The 18,045-nt window shown below is 36.1% G+C and overlaps 4 protein-coding genes across 5 annotated transcripts in view; 1 reads left to right on the forward strand and 3 right to left on the reverse strand.

The window, feature by feature from the left end:
- Positions 1 to 1,109: 1,109 nt before the first annotated feature.
- Positions 1,110 to 4,935, reverse strand: LOC143736088 (regulator of G-protein signaling 21). The gene is made up of 5 exons (XM_077226671.1): positions 4,376 to 4,935; positions 4,188 to 4,274; positions 3,736 to 3,788; positions 2,178 to 2,344; positions 1,110 to 1,808 (listed from the first exon to the last, which is right to left on the reverse strand). The coding sequence occupies exons 1-5, from the start codon at positions 4,453 to 4,455 to the stop codon at positions 1,629 to 1,631; spliced, it is 567 nt and encodes a 188-aa protein (XP_077082786.1). The 5' UTR covers positions 4,456 to 4,935; the 3' UTR covers positions 1,110 to 1,628.
- A 706-nt stretch (positions 4,936 to 5,641) lies between these two features.
- LOC143736097 (uncharacterized) lies at positions 5,642 to 8,468 on the reverse strand. Its single transcript, XM_077226681.1, has 2 exons — positions 8,416 to 8,468; positions 5,642 to 8,064 (listed from the first exon to the last, which is right to left on the reverse strand). Exon 2 carries the CDS (start codon positions 8,053 to 8,055, stop codon positions 6,136 to 6,138), a length of 1,920 nt encoding a protein of 639 aa, XP_077082796.1. The 5' UTR covers positions 8,056 to 8,064; positions 8,416 to 8,468; the 3' UTR covers positions 5,642 to 6,135.
- Positions 8,469 to 9,201: 733 nt separating this feature from the next.
- Positions 9,202 to 10,204, reverse strand: uts2d (urotensin 2 domain containing). The gene is made up of 5 exons (XM_077226706.1): positions 10,071 to 10,204; positions 9,873 to 9,977; positions 9,725 to 9,766; positions 9,500 to 9,586; positions 9,202 to 9,386 (listed from the first exon to the last, which is right to left on the reverse strand). The coding sequence occupies exons 1-5, from the start codon at positions 10,165 to 10,167 to the stop codon at positions 9,361 to 9,363; spliced, it is 357 nt and encodes a 118-aa protein (XP_077082821.1). The 5' UTR covers positions 10,168 to 10,204; the 3' UTR covers positions 9,202 to 9,360.
- Positions 10,205 to 13,022: 2,818 nt separating this feature from the next.
- Positions 13,023 to 18,045, forward strand: part of ccdc50a (coiled-coil domain containing 50a) — a 30,052-nt gene continuing 25,029 nt past the window's right edge. Inside the window, exon 1 of one of the 2 annotated variants that reach the window (XM_077226690.1) lies at positions 13,023 to 13,315. In XM_077226690.1, the coding sequence (XP_077082805.1) occupies positions 13,267 to 13,315 (49 nt within the window). In that variant the 5' untranslated portion in view covers positions 13,023 to 13,266. The remainder of the gene's footprint in view (positions 13,316 to 18,045) is intronic. The other variant, XM_077226691.1, reaches the window with a different exon arrangement.

Consider the following 18,045-nt stretch of genomic DNA (forward strand, 5'->3'; position numbering starts at 1 on the left):
GGTTTACAAAGAATGGTGTGAAAAGGGAAAAACATCCAGTATGCGGCAGTCCTGTGGGCGAAATGCCTTGTTGATGCTAGAGGTCAGAGGAGAATGGGCCGACTGATTCAAGCTGATAGAAGAGCAACTTTGACTGAAATAACCACTCGTTACAACCGAGGTATGCAGCAAAGCATTTGTGAAGCCACAACACGCACAACCGGAAAAGAAGACTGGAAAATTGTTGCCTGGTCTGATGAGTCTCGATTTCTGTTGAGACATTCAGATGGTAGTAATTTGGCCTAAACAGAATGAGAACATGGATCCATCATGCCTTGTTACCACTGTGCAGGCTGGTGGTGGTGGTGTAATGGTGTGGGGGATGTTTTCTTGGCACACTTTAGGCCCCTTAGTGCCTAAACTCGCATCGTTTAAAATGCCACGGCCTACCTGAACATTGTTTCTGACCATTTCCATCCCTTTATGGCCACCATGTGCCCATCCTCTGAGGGCTACTTCCAGCAGGATAATGCACCATGTCACAAAGCTTGACTCATTTCAAATTGGTTTCTTGAACATGACAATGAGTTCACTGTACTAAAATGACCCCCACAGTCACCAGATCTCAACTCAATAGAGCATCTTTGGGATGTGGTGGAACGGGAGCTTCGTGCCCTGGATTTGCATCCCACAAATCTTCATCAACTGCAAGATGCTATCCTATCAATATGGGCCAACATTTCTAAAGAATGCTTTCAGCACCTTGTTGAATCAATGCCACGTAGAATTAAGGCAGTTCTGAAGGCTAAAGGGGGCCAAACACAGTATTAGTATGGTGTTCCTAATAATCCTTTAGGTGAGTGTATATATATATATATATATATATATATATATATATATATATATATATATATATATATATATATATATATATATACACACACATACATACTATATAAGAGTAACTTTAGGTTATGAGTCAACCCCTGTCATATTGTCACTGTTTTAGTAATATTCAGTTAATATTTGAGGAAATAATGACATTAAAATGTCTTTCTAATAAGCATCTTGTAATATCATAACCTTGCTTGGATACCTTTTTTGTAATGTAAAAGTCAACCCTCAAGATATTTTCGTATAATCTTTTTTATTATTATTTAGAACAAGGTAAAGTGAATGTTTATGCTGTAACTGGTCCCATGTGGTCACTCATTATGAGGTCATAAAAGTTGTATAATTACTATAAAAAAATTAGCAAAATGCTGTTTAAAATATTTTGAAAATGAGACACCATGACACAAAATCTTGAGGTGTCACAATACAATTTAACAACACATTAGTCTGGTACAGTCTTAAAAGATCAACTTTTATAGGAAAGTCGCCCATTTCACAGAACAGAACAGTCCATCTCTCAAATAACTGTGGAAATGTACCTTCATTCTAGATCATTTCCTGTAACGTTGACATTTTCATTTTTTCTCATTCATCTTATCACTCTAAACCAATGAAGTTGAACATCTGCCCACCACATACACTTTCTGTTCTCCTCAGTCATTTCCTCTAAACCACGTGCATATGTCCTCTTTCTCTGCGGCTGCTCATTAAGAAACCTTTTTCCAGTGAATTAGCTTGTCATCAGTATAGTTGGTCTACATTGGTTTCCTGGCTGTGTTCCTCAGGTTCTGATAGTCCTGAGATTTGAGGAACCTTGGGCAGGAGTCTTTCTCCATCAGTCTGTATATATGCATCTCAGCTTCGTCAAAACAAGCGAGGTCGGGCTTCACCAAGGATCTCTTGATCTTCTCACGAGTGTGATGGTCGATGTTGACCTGTGAAAATTTAACATTCAGATCTATGAAAGATAAATTGAAGTATATTTCTATAACTAATTTAAATGGTGTTTGTTAAGCAAATATATCAGATGCAAAAATTCAGTTTTGTTTTTCTGTTGAACCATTATTAATGCATTTTAAAATTTGTGTAAATTAATTTGCAACATAAATTGTATTTTAGAAGAAATCTGGTGCCTTGCTCTCTGAGATTTGAACCTTCAACTTTTTGGTTACCTTCCCAAATATTAAACATTGCACCTATTAATAAACTTTACTATGATGCAACGGCATTTCAACGGCAGTAATGCACTAACTGTTTGGAAAGTCCCTACTCTTTTTAATGCTTTAATAAGTGCACATACTGACCTCTTTTTGAGCCATGGGATGGAGAAACTCTTTGTAAATATCTGCTGCCTTGTTAGAGAGTCTGCCAGATGAAGTCATTCGCTTATATTCCCTGCAGGCAAGCCAAAATTCAATGTTCTCCGCACTAAACTCAGACTGGAGAAATGAACGAAATGCAGCTAGATAATCTGTTCGGAGAAGAATGTAAAAAAAAAAAAAAATTATAATATACATAAACTCTTAAAAGTAAATGTTCCAAAATGGGGTTTTCATAGTGATGCCATAGAATAACCATTTTGGGTTCCCTTAAGAACCTTTCAGTCCACAGTTCTTTAAAGAACCATTTATTCTTAGAGTAAACAACATTTTAATAATATAAGGGTTTGTTCACACTTGGCAGGTTCGGTTAAAATAAAACAAACTTTGGTGCGATTGCTCTGTTAGGGTGTGTTTACATTTGTATTTCGTTTTTCTTGGTTCTTTTGGTCCAGATCAAAAAAAGAAAATGATACATTTAGTCCTGGTTTGCTTAACGTTCGTTCACAATGTCATTTCTAACATTGAAACAAAAGAAGAAGAAAAAACGCTTTTATGATGTATATTTTGGGGTCAGTTTACATTTAGTATATTCAGGGGTCAGTTCGTATTCGCCTTCCGGGGGGCCCCCTCAGGCGCGGGGCCCGGTGCCATTGCACCACCCTAAAGACGGCCCTGTACTTGAGCATTGTCGTTTTTAGGGTCGCATCTTGTGACATCACATCCTGTTTTTGATTTGTTTACATGGTCCGTGTTGTGTTCACATTTCAGTCGAACTACACCAGAGTTCATTTGAAAGAGGACTGAGACCAATCTTTTCAGCAGTCTCAGTCCGCTTGTTTGGTGCGCACCAGGGTTTGGATGGTAGCGCTCACACTTATTCAAATGAACCGCACTAACAGAGCAATCGCCCCAGAGTTGTTTTTAATCGAACCAAACCTGCCACACTTGGTGCGGTTCATCTGAATAAGTGTGGAAGCTGCCATCCAAACCTTGGTGCGCACCAAACAAGCAGACCAAGAAAGCTGAAAATGTGGACCTAAGACATCTAAACTAACCAAAGAAAGGAAGTGATGTCACAAGATACGACCCTAAAAGGTCAGAATGCTCAAGCATATGAGCCCATTACAGTTCGGTACAGGTTTCAGCAACGTAGGAAGTCCTGGTGATGTATTGACTCCTTTACGTTTTATAAGTTCTTTTATAAGCAGCTTTATAAGTTCTCAGCTGGTAAAAAATACCATCATATGTACGCACATACATCAAACGCATTTAGCTGGGCACATGACATTGTTTTGGATATTCTGTTAGTTCTGTCACAAAATATACGTCCTTAAAGCCGTTTCTTTAGGTTCAGTCTTAAAATGACTGTGTGAACACTATGCGCAGGACTTTTTTGTTTTTGGTCTGGACCAAAAGACCGTAAAAAAACTTTTTTCCACTATAAAGATCCTTTAGTGTAATGCAAAAGTTCCATGGATGGCAAAGATTCTTCATGGAACCATCAATAACGAACTGTGTGTTGAAGAGTGTTTGAACTAACCTCTATTTTCCAGCAGATCAGCTAGCTTTGGCCCGTGTGTCAAACGGCCCTGTCTTAAAAAGATGAAGAAATGAGTGTCTAAAATTAAATATTTCTGCCATCCACAGTGATATAAAACACTTTTAAGTACATTTGATGCATTTTTTAAATTAAAATGACCTGTGGTGAGACATGCTATAGCTACTTTTTTTTTTTACCCAAATTTTTCTTATTTTATGAAGACTACATCGACATTTGTATACTGTTTTAACTAAAATGTCTGTAAAATAAATGAATCAAATTGTCACACCGAAAAACCATTTAAAATGATCTATAAAGGCAACAACACTTTTCCTATATTATACATTAATTTAAGGTTTGACAGTAAAAATTTACTACTTATGCATCAAGTACCCATAAACTGATGATTTCAGATTTAATTTATACACATATGCATATAACAATACACTTACTGATAATGATAGACTTCAGTCTTTTTCTGAATCAAAACACATCTGATATTGTTTTTCTGCTTTTTTCTGCTCAAAAGCACGTCCATTCTATGGGATGAAAAAAATAAGCACTTTTGTATCCATCAAGCATATCAGTCGATTTAAGAAGTTTATATAGGCTATGCGGAAAGACAAGTAAAATTATTTACGTCATTGGTTGTTTCTTATTCCGAATGAGATCCTTGAACTCGTAGATCCGAATCTTCGAGAAAAGCAGTTTAGGCATCATGAGGTGGCGGGAAATATTTATTCAGAATGATCTGTGTTTCATGTTTTTGACAGACTTTTCCCATCTATATACTGTCACCAGGCAGATAGAGTGGGATGTTTTCATACCTGGACATGTTCGCACAAATCTCTGGATGCCATTAACACTACGAATCTTCCGCCGGTTATTCATGACTCATAAATATCACAATATATGGTCTGTTTTCATGTTTACTCTTGAATTGGAAACGCATTTTGATCATTTTCCGGTTTCTATGACAGCACGATATTTGAAGATTATGTAGCCCTATAAAAATAATGTGATAAGGACGAACTCGGGTCGCCCACAGCGCAACAGTTTAGAAGCTGTTTTCTGTTTTTTAGATGAACTTACCCTAACCCTTCTGACTAAAGGTTGACGTGTAAAATATCTAGTAATGTAGGAGAGTCATTGTTTGTTCTAATGTTTCAAACGAACCGGGTCACATCCTGCTAATGTTGTAATAAAAATCTTCAGGGGTTTGCGATTCGTTGGTGTAGGCTACACCTAATCAATATCATTTCATAATCACATCAAACTTCAATGTTGGGCTCATTGAGGCGTATCGTTGGTCATGTGGGAGTGGTAAGAATGTGATGACAGTGCTTGGAACATGATTGCTGGGTAAGCTAAACTAACTATGCTACAGTAGCATGAAAATGTACACTTCACTTTAAGTCACGCTTTCCCCCAGAACATTAAACAAACAAACAAATAAATAATAAAAAATGGCACTTTAAAAAAGTATATTATCAATAAGTTATGACAACATATGTTTTCACATTGCTTTAACTCATCAAAATAAGTTAAGCAATTTTCAACTTAAAAAAAGCCAGTTTAATGCAATTTAAGTTGAAATAACTTAAATATCTTAAAAAGTTGATTGTATTTAAAAAATAAAGCCGCAACTTTTTTTTAGGGTGTAAGGTTGATTATGTGCATATTTTGTTAAATTATTTGCAGTGTGATGTCTATCCTCATCTAAAACAATTATTATCTTAAAATTAAAAATAATAATTATAACTAATCATAATAACTAATGTAGGAAAGGCTGTTATATTATAGTTGTTGTTTGGCTGCTATATGTTAGCATGAGACTATTTTGCCCTGTAACTTTTGCTATGTATTGTTTAACCACCAGGTGGCATTCATGGCAAAGAAAACACTCTCAAGGCACAGAAACATTTTATTTGGTCTTACATATATCATTTTCCAAACACCTACCAAGGTTGTGTCCATATCAGTTTTGTAAATGTAAAGCATTACAAATGTAAAGATTGCAGAAAGGAAAACTTAAAAAGAAACAATTGATTCAATGTAAATGGCTGCATACATGAATGTTTACAAAAATGATTATACATTTATGGTCATGCTTAGCTTTTAGTATATCATAAAATCAAGTCTCATTTTATATCGGTGTACACATACATAATTCTGAGACCATATTGAAAACCATGTGATTAATTTTCATTGAAACCTGGAAACAAGAAATTCATTCAACTTTTCACATCAAATGTTGTGCTGAACATCATTTGTAACTTGTATAACATTTGAAAAATGCAAGATAGAAGCTTGATAGACTTTTTTTTTCCTAATAAATATGTGTAGAGTGGAGTTAGTATGCATAATAATGTGAAAACACAACTTAACTTTAAGCTTCCTCTAGAGTTTGACTTTGAAGCTTCGTACTCTTCTAGCCATTATTCTTTTGTCTCCCATAGTGACTTTCTGTAACAGCCACATCACCTTATGAAGCCGATACAAAGCATACCAGGTGGCCATAACCAGTACTACACCTGTGACCAAGAGAACGATGTACAAAGCCGTCATGAAGCCACTAAGTGGACCGGTCGACGGGACAGTCCACAGGTACACCCAACCACCGTAATGATTGTTGTGAACAATTTCAGGTCCGTTATCCAAAACAATTTTTTCGTAGAACGCCAGATCATTGCTGTAGTCGTTGCCTTGTTTTATGTAAATAGGATCAGAAGTAGGAGAAAAGCGAGAGGCTGTTGTTGCAAAAGTGCTTGTACTTGAAGGTGTAGTTAAAGTCGCTGTAGTTCTTGCTTTTGTGCTTGAAGCCGTAGACGGTGGTGGGGTTGATGTTGCAGGAAACTGTGTGGCAATGATGCTTGTAGTCATAATCATTGTCTGGAAAACAACCTGACCACATTTGAGCTCTGCATGAGTCAATGTTTGCAGCGAATGGTTTTGTAAGTGGTACGGTTCATAGCATGCCACTCCTTTTTCCGAGTCATTGATTAGCCTTGGGTTGTCGCGAATCCATTCTGCAATACCCATAATGCTACAATCACACTTCCATGTGTTGCCGCTAAGAGAGAGAACATTCAGCGCCCGTGTGTGTGTGAAAACATCTCCGGGGAGATACTTTAGATGGTTGCGGCTCAGGTCCAGTATTTCTAGTCTTGAAGTATTGCTAAAGATTGTTTCTGGGAGAGACTCAAGCTTGTTATCATTAAGCATTAGAATTTGAAGACTAGTCAAATTCGAGAAGAGGTCCGCCTCCAGTGTCCGAAGGTTGTTGTGTTTCAGGGACAGTTTATTCAGGTTGGGCAGGCAACAGAAGAGGTCCTTTGGTAGGAAGCTCAACTTGTCATTCAAGTGTAAATTGAGAAAACGTAGGTTTGTCATGTTAGCAAAAAGGTTCCAAGGGACAGTAACAAGACTAGTATTGTAAAGGTACAATTCTTGGAGCCCCGGCATGTTGCCGATCAGCTGGTCAGGTAGAGAGATCAAGGGGTTCTTGAAGAGGGTGAGCATGGTCAGGTTGGGTAAGTAGTAGAAACTTTCATCTGGAATATACTGGAGTCGGTTGCCCGACATTGAAAGCTTGAGCAGGGATGGCAAGTGCCAGAAAAGACGCGGAGGAATCTCTTGGATCAGGTTCTTCTGAAGCGATAGAAAACACAGATTGCTTAGATGGTCAAAGGAACCACTTTCCAGAGTCTCCAACTGGTTGGACGAGAGTACCAGAGTTTCGAGTTGACGTAGGTTGTGAAAAAGCGTCTTTGGGAGGTTCCTCAGTTGATTACCAGCTAAGTTTAGGTAAATCAGCTCAGTCAAGTTCTGGAAGACATTGGCGTCCAGCTGGGAGATGCGGTTCTTGCTCAGATCTAGCTCTTTTAGGTTGACCAACCCCTCGAAGAGTTCTGAACTAATGGAAACTATTTGGTTATCATCTAGCTGCAGTTGCTCCAAGTTGCTCTGCTCACTAAACACCTTGGGTGGGAAGACCGAGAGTGCGTTTGATGACAATTTGATGGACCGAAACTGTGGAGCACCATGGAAGGCTTCTGGTTGAATTGTGTCAATAGCGCTATGCGTGATCATTACTCGTAGCAGAAGAGAGAACGACTGAAAACTTCGGTCTTTGAGGACCTTTATGTTTGTGTCTTTTAGCAAGAGTAGAAAGGTTGTTTTTGGGTCTAGAGGGGGGATGTCGCTGATGTCTCCAATGCATTTTGCAGCACCCTTAACATTACAAGCGCACCCACTGGGACAGTGAGCGCTGAGGGTGAACTGAGACAGAAGCGGAAGTAGAATAAACGTGAACCACATACTCTCAAACTGGGGAACAAATATAACTACATGTTAGTATAAGAATCACATATTTGCAAAGCACCTGTCTTCATTAAACAGTTTACCAATAATTATTTTACGGAAAAATAAATTGCAGAGTAATACTTCACTTGTGATTAAAAAGATTATTCTGATACTCCTCCAAAAAAGACTGACCATGCTTTAAAGTTATAGTTCACCCAAAAATTAAAAACCTATCCATACAATGGAAGTCAATGGGGTCCAAAACAACTTTGGAACTGAAGAATTTCATACAGGTTTGGAATGACAGGACATAATTTTTGGGGTGAACTATTCTTTATGTTTCCAAAACAAATGAATTAGCAATGTTGAACTTACCTCTTGCAAGTACTGAGGACTGTCTGGATGAAATGGATGCGTTTATGCTTTTAATAACCATTGGAAATAGCTCTTCCCTTTCTACACATATCTTGCTCAGTGCAGCCCACATGGAAGACTGCATCCATCCTGATAAGTTTTTAATTTTTTTTTTATCAGATTTGCCAGTTGAATGCCAGAACTCATATTAATGTGCAGCGTTTCATCATGTGCACTTGTACAGGAATTTGTCTTCCAATGTATATCGTTGTTTTTTTTTTTGTTTGTTTGTTTTTTAAGAAATCTTTAATAATGCAATTTGGGAGTTGGGACAATAGGAGGTGTCCCTATTGAAAATTAAAACATTGCTTTTTTCTTTTCTTTTTCTTTTTGAAAAGAAAGTATTCAAATAAATTCAAACAATAAAAAAAGATAAAACTTTTACCTAATTCTTGTTAGGCAATTTTTTAAGTTAGTTTAATTTACAATTTCCTTTAAGAGTGTTTCTAATTCAATTATTTATGGATATTTTGTTATGGCAGTAATTCTCTCTTTTTATATGTTCATATGTGTTAGCAAGGGAAAATATGTCACATTTGGAATGTTCAACAAAGTCTCAACACTAGAGGGAGGCAAGAGGTCATATCATTCAAAGCAGAAGACTATCAGTTCTACATTTATTTTGAAATTATTCCTTATGAACTTGAGATCACTAAAGAATGAGATGAAAGAGTAACATCAATCAATTTAACATGATTTTTTTATTGATATAGCATTTAAATAAAATACATTTTTTTTGATAGTACAGTCATGAGTACATTATTAAATGACTATCATGTTTATCATGACACATTATGAATACATATATAATTTCATATCTAAAAATGCTCTACTTTTTTGATACATCTTTAAGGCTTTAGATTATTTTGCAGATTTTCTTGCTCCTGGCTCTTCACTTTAAGATCCTCAAACACAGTATTTCCAGAAACAGGCTTGAAAATGAAATAGAAAAATTAAGCATTTGCATTTATGCATTTGACAGACACTTTTATCAACTGCATTGAAGATATCATTTTTTTTTGTTCATAAAAAAAGTAACACTCACCATCATCTCTTTTGCTGGTCATCGATCTCTCTTTTTCTATTGCATTTGACACCAATTTTCTCTCTAGATTTAGTTCCTCTTGAAGGACTGCAAGCTGAAAGAGGATTTCTGACAATTAGCTTTCATAATCATTTGAGTACAATATGACAGAATTATTATTTTTGGGTGAACTATCCCTTTAAAAATAAACTTTGTTCCATTAATTGCACATGAGCAAAATTGAACAGACCTCCTGCAGCTCTGTGATTTTTCTGGCCAGCTCGAGTCCTGTCATTCATCAAAAACATGTAAGTAAGTGCCGGTTTGTATATTATAAGGTGCTTAAAATTAATTTTCAATCTGTCTACATGTTCAGATAATCCTGTTAATTTACCTAGTGCATCGTTTTCTTGGACAGGCATGATGTTTTTCCTTAGTAAAAATGACAAAATCTGATTCTGGATGTCAGAATCGTCCTTTGAATGGAAAACCTGGTTTTCTGTAAAATTGGAAATATGCAGTTTAGCTTACTATCAGCCAATCAAGAACTTCATTTCAATCTGTTTAAAAATAGTAATAAAAATAAACTCACCTGGACTTGCGATGCTTCTTGTGTGAACGTTGAGAGCACCAATCAGAAGTAAAAAAGCAAGACGTGGAAGAAGACTTCCTGAGGGTTTTTTGTCCATGGCACTGAGTAAAAGCTGGTGCGTATTTGCTCCTATACCTGACCGAACGCTCGACTGCTGGAGGCTTTCAGATGGGATACTTTTAATCAGGCGTGAAGACGTGAGAATGTGTCATTGCTGTAAATCAAAGGTGTAAGGGTGTACGGTGTGTCAGAGGGCTATCTAAAGAGGGTCCGTGACAGCTGGGACTGATGTTCTGATGTGGTCTCAGGGCCAACGACTAGCAATCAATCAGAGGCGGTGTGAGGACAAGAGTAAATCACCAGCACTACTGGGTATCATTCATCTGTGGATGGTAACATTTTCTTGGCATTCTTCTTTTAATTTTACTAAAAGTAACTGTGAGTCAGTGACTAGAATAAAAAAAAAACAGTGTAATGATGGATACAGTATAATATGTATGATATAACACGTCTTTCTTCAAATTTGGTGGCTTTTTCCTATGTGATAGTAATTTTAATTGCACTAAGATTTAAAACATTGACATCCATAAACATCAATTTCATAATTAACAGGCCTATTGTGTTATTTTTGTGCATATATTGTGTTAAAGAATGTGGGTTAGATATTTTAGCCTTTCAACAATTTCCATAACATCAATGACATTAATTTAAAAATAATTATAATATTTCTTAAAATTAATCATAAATAATATTTAATCAATTAATATTCTCTCTGAGTTACTCTATATTTACCATGAAAATATTTTTAAAGTAATTTTTTCAAGAAAATTTCGATATATATATATATATATATATATATATATATATATATATATATATATATATATATATATATATTAGTGCTGTTGATTAATCGATTCTAACATAAAAGTTTGTTTATATAATATATGTGTGTCTGTGTGTGTATATATATATATACGCAGACACACATATATTAGTCTATATAAACACACTTTTATGTTATATATACATATACAGTACATGTTTGTGCACACACACATACACATATAATATAAATATATATATAAGTATATATAATATAATATATATACAGTATGTGTGTGTGTGTGTGCGCGCAAACATGTATATGTATATATATATATATATATATATATATATATATATATATATATATATATATATTTATAGTTAATACACTATATTGCCAAAAGTATTTGGAAACCCCTCCAAATCATTGGATTCAGGTGTTCCAATTATTTCTGTGGCCACAGTCATATAAAATCAAGCATCTAGGCAGGCAGACGCTTCTACAAACAATTGTGAAAGAATGGGTACCTCTAGGAGCTCAGTGAATTCAAGCATGGTAACGTGATAGGTCGCCACCTGTGCAATAAGTCTATTCGTGAAATTTCCTCACTATTAAATATTTCACGGCCAACTGTTAGTGGTATTTTAACAAAGTGGAAGCAATTGGGAACAACAGCAACTCAGCCACGAAGTGGTAGACCATGTAAAATCACAGAGTGGGATCAGCGCATGCTGAGGCGCACAGTGCGCAGAAGTCACCAACTTTCTGCAGAGTCAATATCTACAGACCTCCAAAATTCGTGTGGCCTTTAGATTAGCTCAATTACAGTGCGTAGAGCTTCATGGAATGGGGTTTTCATGGCCGAGCAGCTTCATCCAAGCCTTTCATCCCCAAGTGTAATCACGTGGAGACGTGTTCTCTGGAGGGACGAATCACGCTTCTCTGTCTGGCAATCCGATAGAGGATTGACGGTTGCCAGGAGAACGGTACTTACCTGACTGCATTGTGCAGTTTGATGGAGGGGGGATTATGGTGTGGGGTTGTTTTTCAGGGGTTGTGCTTGGCCCCTTAGTTCCAGTGAAAGGAACTCTTAGTGGTTCAGCATACCAAAACATTTTGGACAATTTCATGCTCCCAACTTTGTGGGAACATTTTGGGGATGGCCCCTTCCTGGTCCAATATGTCTGCACACCAGTGCACAAAGCAAGGTCCATAAAAACATGGATGAGCGAGTTTGGTGTGTAGGAACTTGACTGGCCTGCACAGAGTCCTTACCTCAACCCGATAGAGAACACCTTTGGAATGAATTAGAGCGGAGACTGCGAGCCAGGCCTTCTCGTCCAACATCAGATCCTGACCTCACAAATGCGCTTCTAGAAGAATGTTCAAAAATTTCAACACACTCCTAAACTTTGTGGAAAGCCTTCCAAGAAGAGTTGAAGCTTTTATAGCTGCAAGGAGTGGGCCAACTCCACATGGAACCCTACGGATTAAGAATGGGATGTAATTTAAGTTCAAATGTACCACAATGTAAAGGCAGAGGTCCCAAAACTTTTGCCAATATAGTGTATGTGTGTGTGTGTGTTTGTACATACATGTGTGTATATATACTGTGTATATATACTGTGTATATATACCGTGTATATATATATATACACACACACACACACTATATGTACACAAATACTGTATATAATAAATAAACAAACAAAAATCAATCACGATTAATCGATTTGACAGCACTAAAATATAGTGTTTGTGTGTGTGTGTGTGTGTGTGTGTGTGTGTGTGTGTGTGTGTGTGTGTGTGTGTGTGTGTGTGTGTGTGTGTGTGTGTGTGTGTTGATATAAAATGTATTAATCGTACAACAATATTATTATTGTTGAAACATCTTGAAATGTGAAATATGACATTTACCGGTAATAAACCTAAATATCGACCATAACTGAGTTTATTTTTTATTTTTTTAAAACAATAAATTCATATAGTTCCAGAACTAGTCAATGAGAACTGAAAGAATTCGAGGACTGCAAGGTTCAGTGGGCGTGTTACGTTTGTTTGCTCGCGTGTGCGCGCTTCCCTGCGTGTCAGAATGTGAGCGCGTGCTTGCGTGGCATGTCCCGCCCTGCTATCCGTAGCAAACACAACACACACTGCTCAGCTTTTCCTCGGTTTCGTGTGTGCGCTCATCTGCTGTGGGTACAGAGGGAGGGACGGACAAGAAACATCGCTTGGCGACATAAACCAATCAGAGCGACACATTACCGAAGACATCGATCGGATTTATTTATCAGTCTGACGGAAACCACCATCAGTCTGTCAAACAATAACCTTCAGAAACCCAGAGAAACATTAAGCGCCGACGACATGGCTGATTTTAGTATTGATAAGAACAACCTGCCTGGCGTAAAAGAGGGTGAGTGGAGATGAAGAAGATGATGATGGTGCGCGTGCCGAGACATTGTGTGTTTGCGTTATAATAAACAGGCGAATGGCACGCGCTTGTCTCGCGCAGAGAGAAACGCATTTAAACCACGACACGAGCTTCATTCAGAGATGGCATATGAGTCCTGTCAGATGATTCAAAACGTTAAATATGATTACATTATGTTGAATTAAGAATGGCTCAGTAAATTGGTCATCTTTTATAACATGTACGGAAATATATCCGTCAACAGAGCCATTGAATACTAGCTGTACTGAGTCGGCAGCGGTGAGAAACGCCGTTATTAAAATATCTAATATAGAAAGAGAAAGCGATTGATTTCTAACCTGTTTTGCCTCAAATATCATATACTAGATTGTGTAGAATTGTTAACATTAGCTTTAGTTGGTGTGGTGTGTATTGGCGGCTAGCAATGTGAATTCTGGCACATGTGTTGAGATTCAGCATGAAATCTTCTGCATACTGAAGATGACTGTGGTGCAACACAAGCTGTTGGTGGCTGATCATCTTATTAAAGGAAAAGCTTGCTTTGCAGGATTTCAACCCACTAATTTTTACCTCATTTGATGCTAGGGGAGGATTAATGAGGCAGTATTTACAGACCTTGACATTTCTGCCCCCAAATCCTGTGCGTGATGATCGTTTATTATCTGAGGTTCAGAGTCAGTTATTGGTCTAAGAAGTGAAATAAGCATTTATAGTAATTGGAGACAGCATGTTGTTTTCCAAACTTTCTTTTTATTTGTTTCATATAAAATAAATGATTTCAACTGAAATATGGTCGAGAAGGTTAAGGGACAGGCCAAATTCACACTTTAAAACAAACAAATTTTCATTCAGATTTAGTTATTGGTCTGAAACCGAAATCTAAATATTGTATTTGTAAGCAATTTGGGACCAAATGTTGGTTTCTAGTTATTCATTTCATATGAAATAAATTATTTTAACCTAAATGCATTCAAAGAGGTTAAAGTTGTGGTCACATTTATACTTCTATTTCTACCTCTATTAAATTCCAATGGCAAAATGTAGTAATTTCAATAGAAACACGTACAATCTGCATGAGACAAATTATTTCCTTGTGTTGATTTTGTTTCTTTACAGTTTGAGTTTTAGTTTGTCTAGACTAGTCTAGTTTGTTAAACTTTTAACTGGGGATGCACCGATACCATGTATCGGTATCAGGCCCGACACTCTGCTCGTGTACTCGTACTCATTAAAGAGTTTTCCCCTCTTTTCCACCTCATTTTTAAATTGCTTATGAATGCCTGTGCGGATTAGCGGCAATTGGTTGAATGGTGGGTTCATTGTTATGCAATAAAAATACAGGTATCGGTACTCTGTATCGGCAAGTACTAAAAATCAAAGTATCGGTCAGTATCAGACTCGTTCTGTTAAAAACAGCGCATACCTACTTTGAACAGAATTGTCATGTTGGCCAATGAAAAGCTGCTTAGTCTGGAAGTGACCTTTGAGTAAGCTGTTCTTTATTCATTGTTATGTTATGGATAATAGACAGTGGACCTTCTTTTCCCACAAATGTTTCACTAATGTGACTGCCTTCTGGTGGGACATGCCAAATTCACCATTTTAACACTTTTGGTGTGTTTAAAACAAACTACTTTTCATTGAGATTTAGTTATTGGTATGGAGCTGAAATTCACAAATCAATTAATCTAGTTGATTAAGGACCAAATGTTGTTTACTAGTTGTTTATTTAAATATTTTCAGTCTGAGACCGCTGAGGAGTAGAATGAACTAGCTTAGTCTTTAAACAACATGACGTTGTGTCTCTCATGCTAAAAAAATAGCCGTTAGACACCAAATTGTCCCATATTTGTGGAAAGTGGCCATTAGACTCTTTGCATACATATATGTATGAAATTCGTTGGTCACACAAGATGTGGCAGCTTTGTGAATCATTGAGCCTATTTATACATGTAGAACCCTAAAAGTCTATTGAAAGACTAGTGAAAATGTGTTTTCTCATTTGTTTCAATTTATTGTATTATATTATCTTGTTTTAAACTGTAACATTTTGTACAATTTCACAATGCAATTGTATTTAGTACTGCTCGAGCTGCATAAATGTGTGTGCAAGTTTATGCAAAAGTCGATTTGGATATTTTGAAGACGAACAACATTTCTCACTCATGGGTATCTGTTTGTTTTTTCCTTGAAGAATGTCCTTGTGGCTTTCTGTTTTCAGTTGATCCGTGCGTGTGGATTCAGCATTTTGTTGTGTTGCAGCTGCTTTTTGCTCATGGAGGCAATGTTGGGGATGTTTGCCTGGAAAACTTGCTGTCTTAAATTGTGCTGGTTTTGCTGCCTTGTTAAGATCTCATGGGATGCGTTCAGTGTTGGTTTCATGTTTGATTGGGATAGCTTTCAGCTTTTCCTTGTGTAGCTGTTTCTTGTTTTGCCAGTCGGTGCTTAGTAGTGCCTTGAGTATCATCATTCTTAATTAATCAGACATTGTAATTGATGTCATATCGTTTGTGTCGCTTTAGGCTATATTGTATGCTCTAGTAAGAGGTCACATGCTCACATTTACTAAACTACAGTACATACAGTTTATTTTTGTTTAGAGATTTTTGTTTTGATTTTTTTTGGGTGGATAGAAATTGATACTTTAATTCAGCAAGGATGCTATAAATTGACATTTTAATGTTAAAAAAGATTTCTATTCAAAATAAATCCTGGTCTTTTGAACTTTGTACTCATCAAAGAACCTTACAAATGTATTACGGTGTTCACAAAATATTAAGCAAAACAAAGGATTTCTACATTGATATTAATAAGAAATGTTTCTTAAGCATCAAATCAGCCATATTAAAGTAGACTGATTTCTAAAGGATCATGTGACACTGAAGACTGAAAATACAGCTTTGATCACAGGAATAAATTACATTTTAAAAATATATTTAAATTGAAAAGTTATTTTTACAATATTACTGTTTTTACTGTATTTTTGATCAAATAAATGCAGCATTGATGAGCGTAAGAAACAAATTTCACAAACTCGTGAACGGTAGTGTATATATTTATTATTTAAAATGTAAGTACATTTATTAATTGGGTCAATGAAAATATTGAAAGCAAACGCTTTTTATCTCGGTTGTCCAAAAATTGTCTGATTAATCAACTTGGCCCATATATATTGGTTAACCAAGAAGTTTTTAACTGCATCAACTGCTCCAGTTGTCTCATAACAGTAAGCCACGTATAACCTGAGAAAGATTCCAGTGAAGGGTTTCCAGCACAGGTTCAGCAAATTGGCCATTGGCCAAAAAATGTTGAAAGAAAAGAAAATGAACAAAATTGTAATCAATTACTCACTCTTGGTCGTTCCAAACCTGTAAGACGTTCGTTCGTCCTCAAAACAAAAAAGAAGATTTTTTTTAAAATGAAATCTGAGAGATTTCTGTCACTCCTTTGACAATCAACGCAACTACCAATTTGATGCCTTAAAAAATTAATAGATTGTAAAACTAATATGAATTGAGCGGTTTAGTGCAAATTTTCTGAAGAGACTCGATTGCTTTATATATATATATATATAATGAACAGATTGAATTTAGGCTTTTACTCGCATATAGGCCTATACATTGATCAGCACATAAACAGAAGCTTAACTGTACTTTCTTGACGCGCAATAAATAACCTCATTGGCTCTTGCAGAAGCTCAAACATGTTGCATAATACAAGAGAATGAACCTCATTAGCCACTGTCGGGCCAAATGCGCGCGTGCTAATGCGTGCAAGGGCCAGTCGCGTTTCCACTGTCTTCCTCGGGGCCAACGGCCAGGATTTTCTGGCCCGCCGAATACCTTGGTCCAAAGCTCGGACTAGAGGACTGGTTACAAACAGAGTTTTTTTTGTTTGTTTTTTTTACAAACTTTTTTTTCGTGAGCTTCCTCTGTTACTCTGACTGAAAATATAACTGTTACTGGGAGAGAGTGCTAAAGCTTATCAGATCGTATTTTTGGTGGTATATTTGTAGATGTTATTATTCATTCTAAATGTAATGTAAATAAGTGACCCTGGACCACAAAACCAGTCACATGGAGCAATTTTATGAAATTGAGATGTAGCCTATACATCATATGAAAGCTGCACAAATAAGCTTTCAATTGATGTTATGGTTCGTTAGGATATGACAATATTTGGCAGAGATACAACTATTTTAAATTCTGGAATCTGAGGGTACAAAAAAAATCCAACCAGCGATTATTTTGATAATCGATTAATCGGACGATTATTTTTCCGATTAATCAGATAAAAAGTTTAAAAGAACTTTTTTTTCATTTTTTTTGTTTATTATAACTAAATAAAACCCGTAAATCAGGGTATTTATGTGTAAAGGTGTACTTTAGTTTAAAAGTGCAAAAGCCACACATTGAGTTTTACTAATATCAGTAATTTGCATTGTTTTTAATGAAAATTGCTGATGACAAGTTGACAACCATGATTAATGTAAAAAAATATTATTGAACCAGACATAAACATTATGTTTTAACAATTTTTGTTAAAACAAATTTACACAGTGTGATGATAAACCATATATGTGAAGATATAAACCAAAAACATCTAAAATATATAATTCATTTAATTTTTATTTAAAATGAAATTAATTATAAGTATATATTGATAAAATAAAATACTGAAAACAAGCGTGTGAACAAAGTAGAGCTGCAGCA

The sequence above is a fragment of the Siphateles boraxobius genome, unplaced genomic scaffold, assembly GCF_051911475.1.
Source record: "Siphateles boraxobius isolate OS27281-9 unplaced genomic scaffold, OSU_SipBor_1 13, whole genome shotgun sequence".
Taxonomy (NCBI): Eukaryota; Metazoa; Chordata; class Actinopteri; order Cypriniformes; family Leuciscidae; genus Siphateles; species Siphateles boraxobius.

Bases quoted from the DNA above. Each gene is read 5' to 3' on its own strand.
- LOC143736088 (XM_077226671.1), bottom strand. From the start codon at position 4,455: ATGATGCCTAAACTGCTTTTCTCGAAGATTCGGATCTACGAGTTCAAG. The intron at 4,275-4,375 runs GTAAATAATTTT...TTCATCCCATAG, and splicing joins AATAAGAAACAACCAATGAC to AATGGACGTGCTTTTGAGCA. The intron at 1,809-2,177 runs GTCAGTATGTGC...AAATTTTCACAG, and splicing joins ATCCCATGGCTCAAAAAGAG to GTCAACATCGACCATCACAC.
- LOC143736097 (XM_077226681.1), bottom strand. From the start codon at position 8,055: ATGTGGTTCACGTTTATTCTACTTCCGCTTCTGTCTCAGTTCACCCTC.
- uts2d (XM_077226706.1), bottom strand. From the start codon at position 10,167: ATGGACAAAAAACCCTCAGGAAGTCTTCTTCCACGTCTTGCTTTTTTA. The intron at 9,587-9,724 runs GTTCAATTTTGC...TTCAGCTTGCAG, and splicing joins CACAGAGCTGCAGGAGGTCT to TCCTTCAAGAGGAACTAAAT. The intron at 9,387-9,499 runs GTGAGTGTTACT...TTCATTTTCAAG, and splicing joins GACCAGCAAAAGAGATGATG to CCTGTTTCTGGAAATACTGT.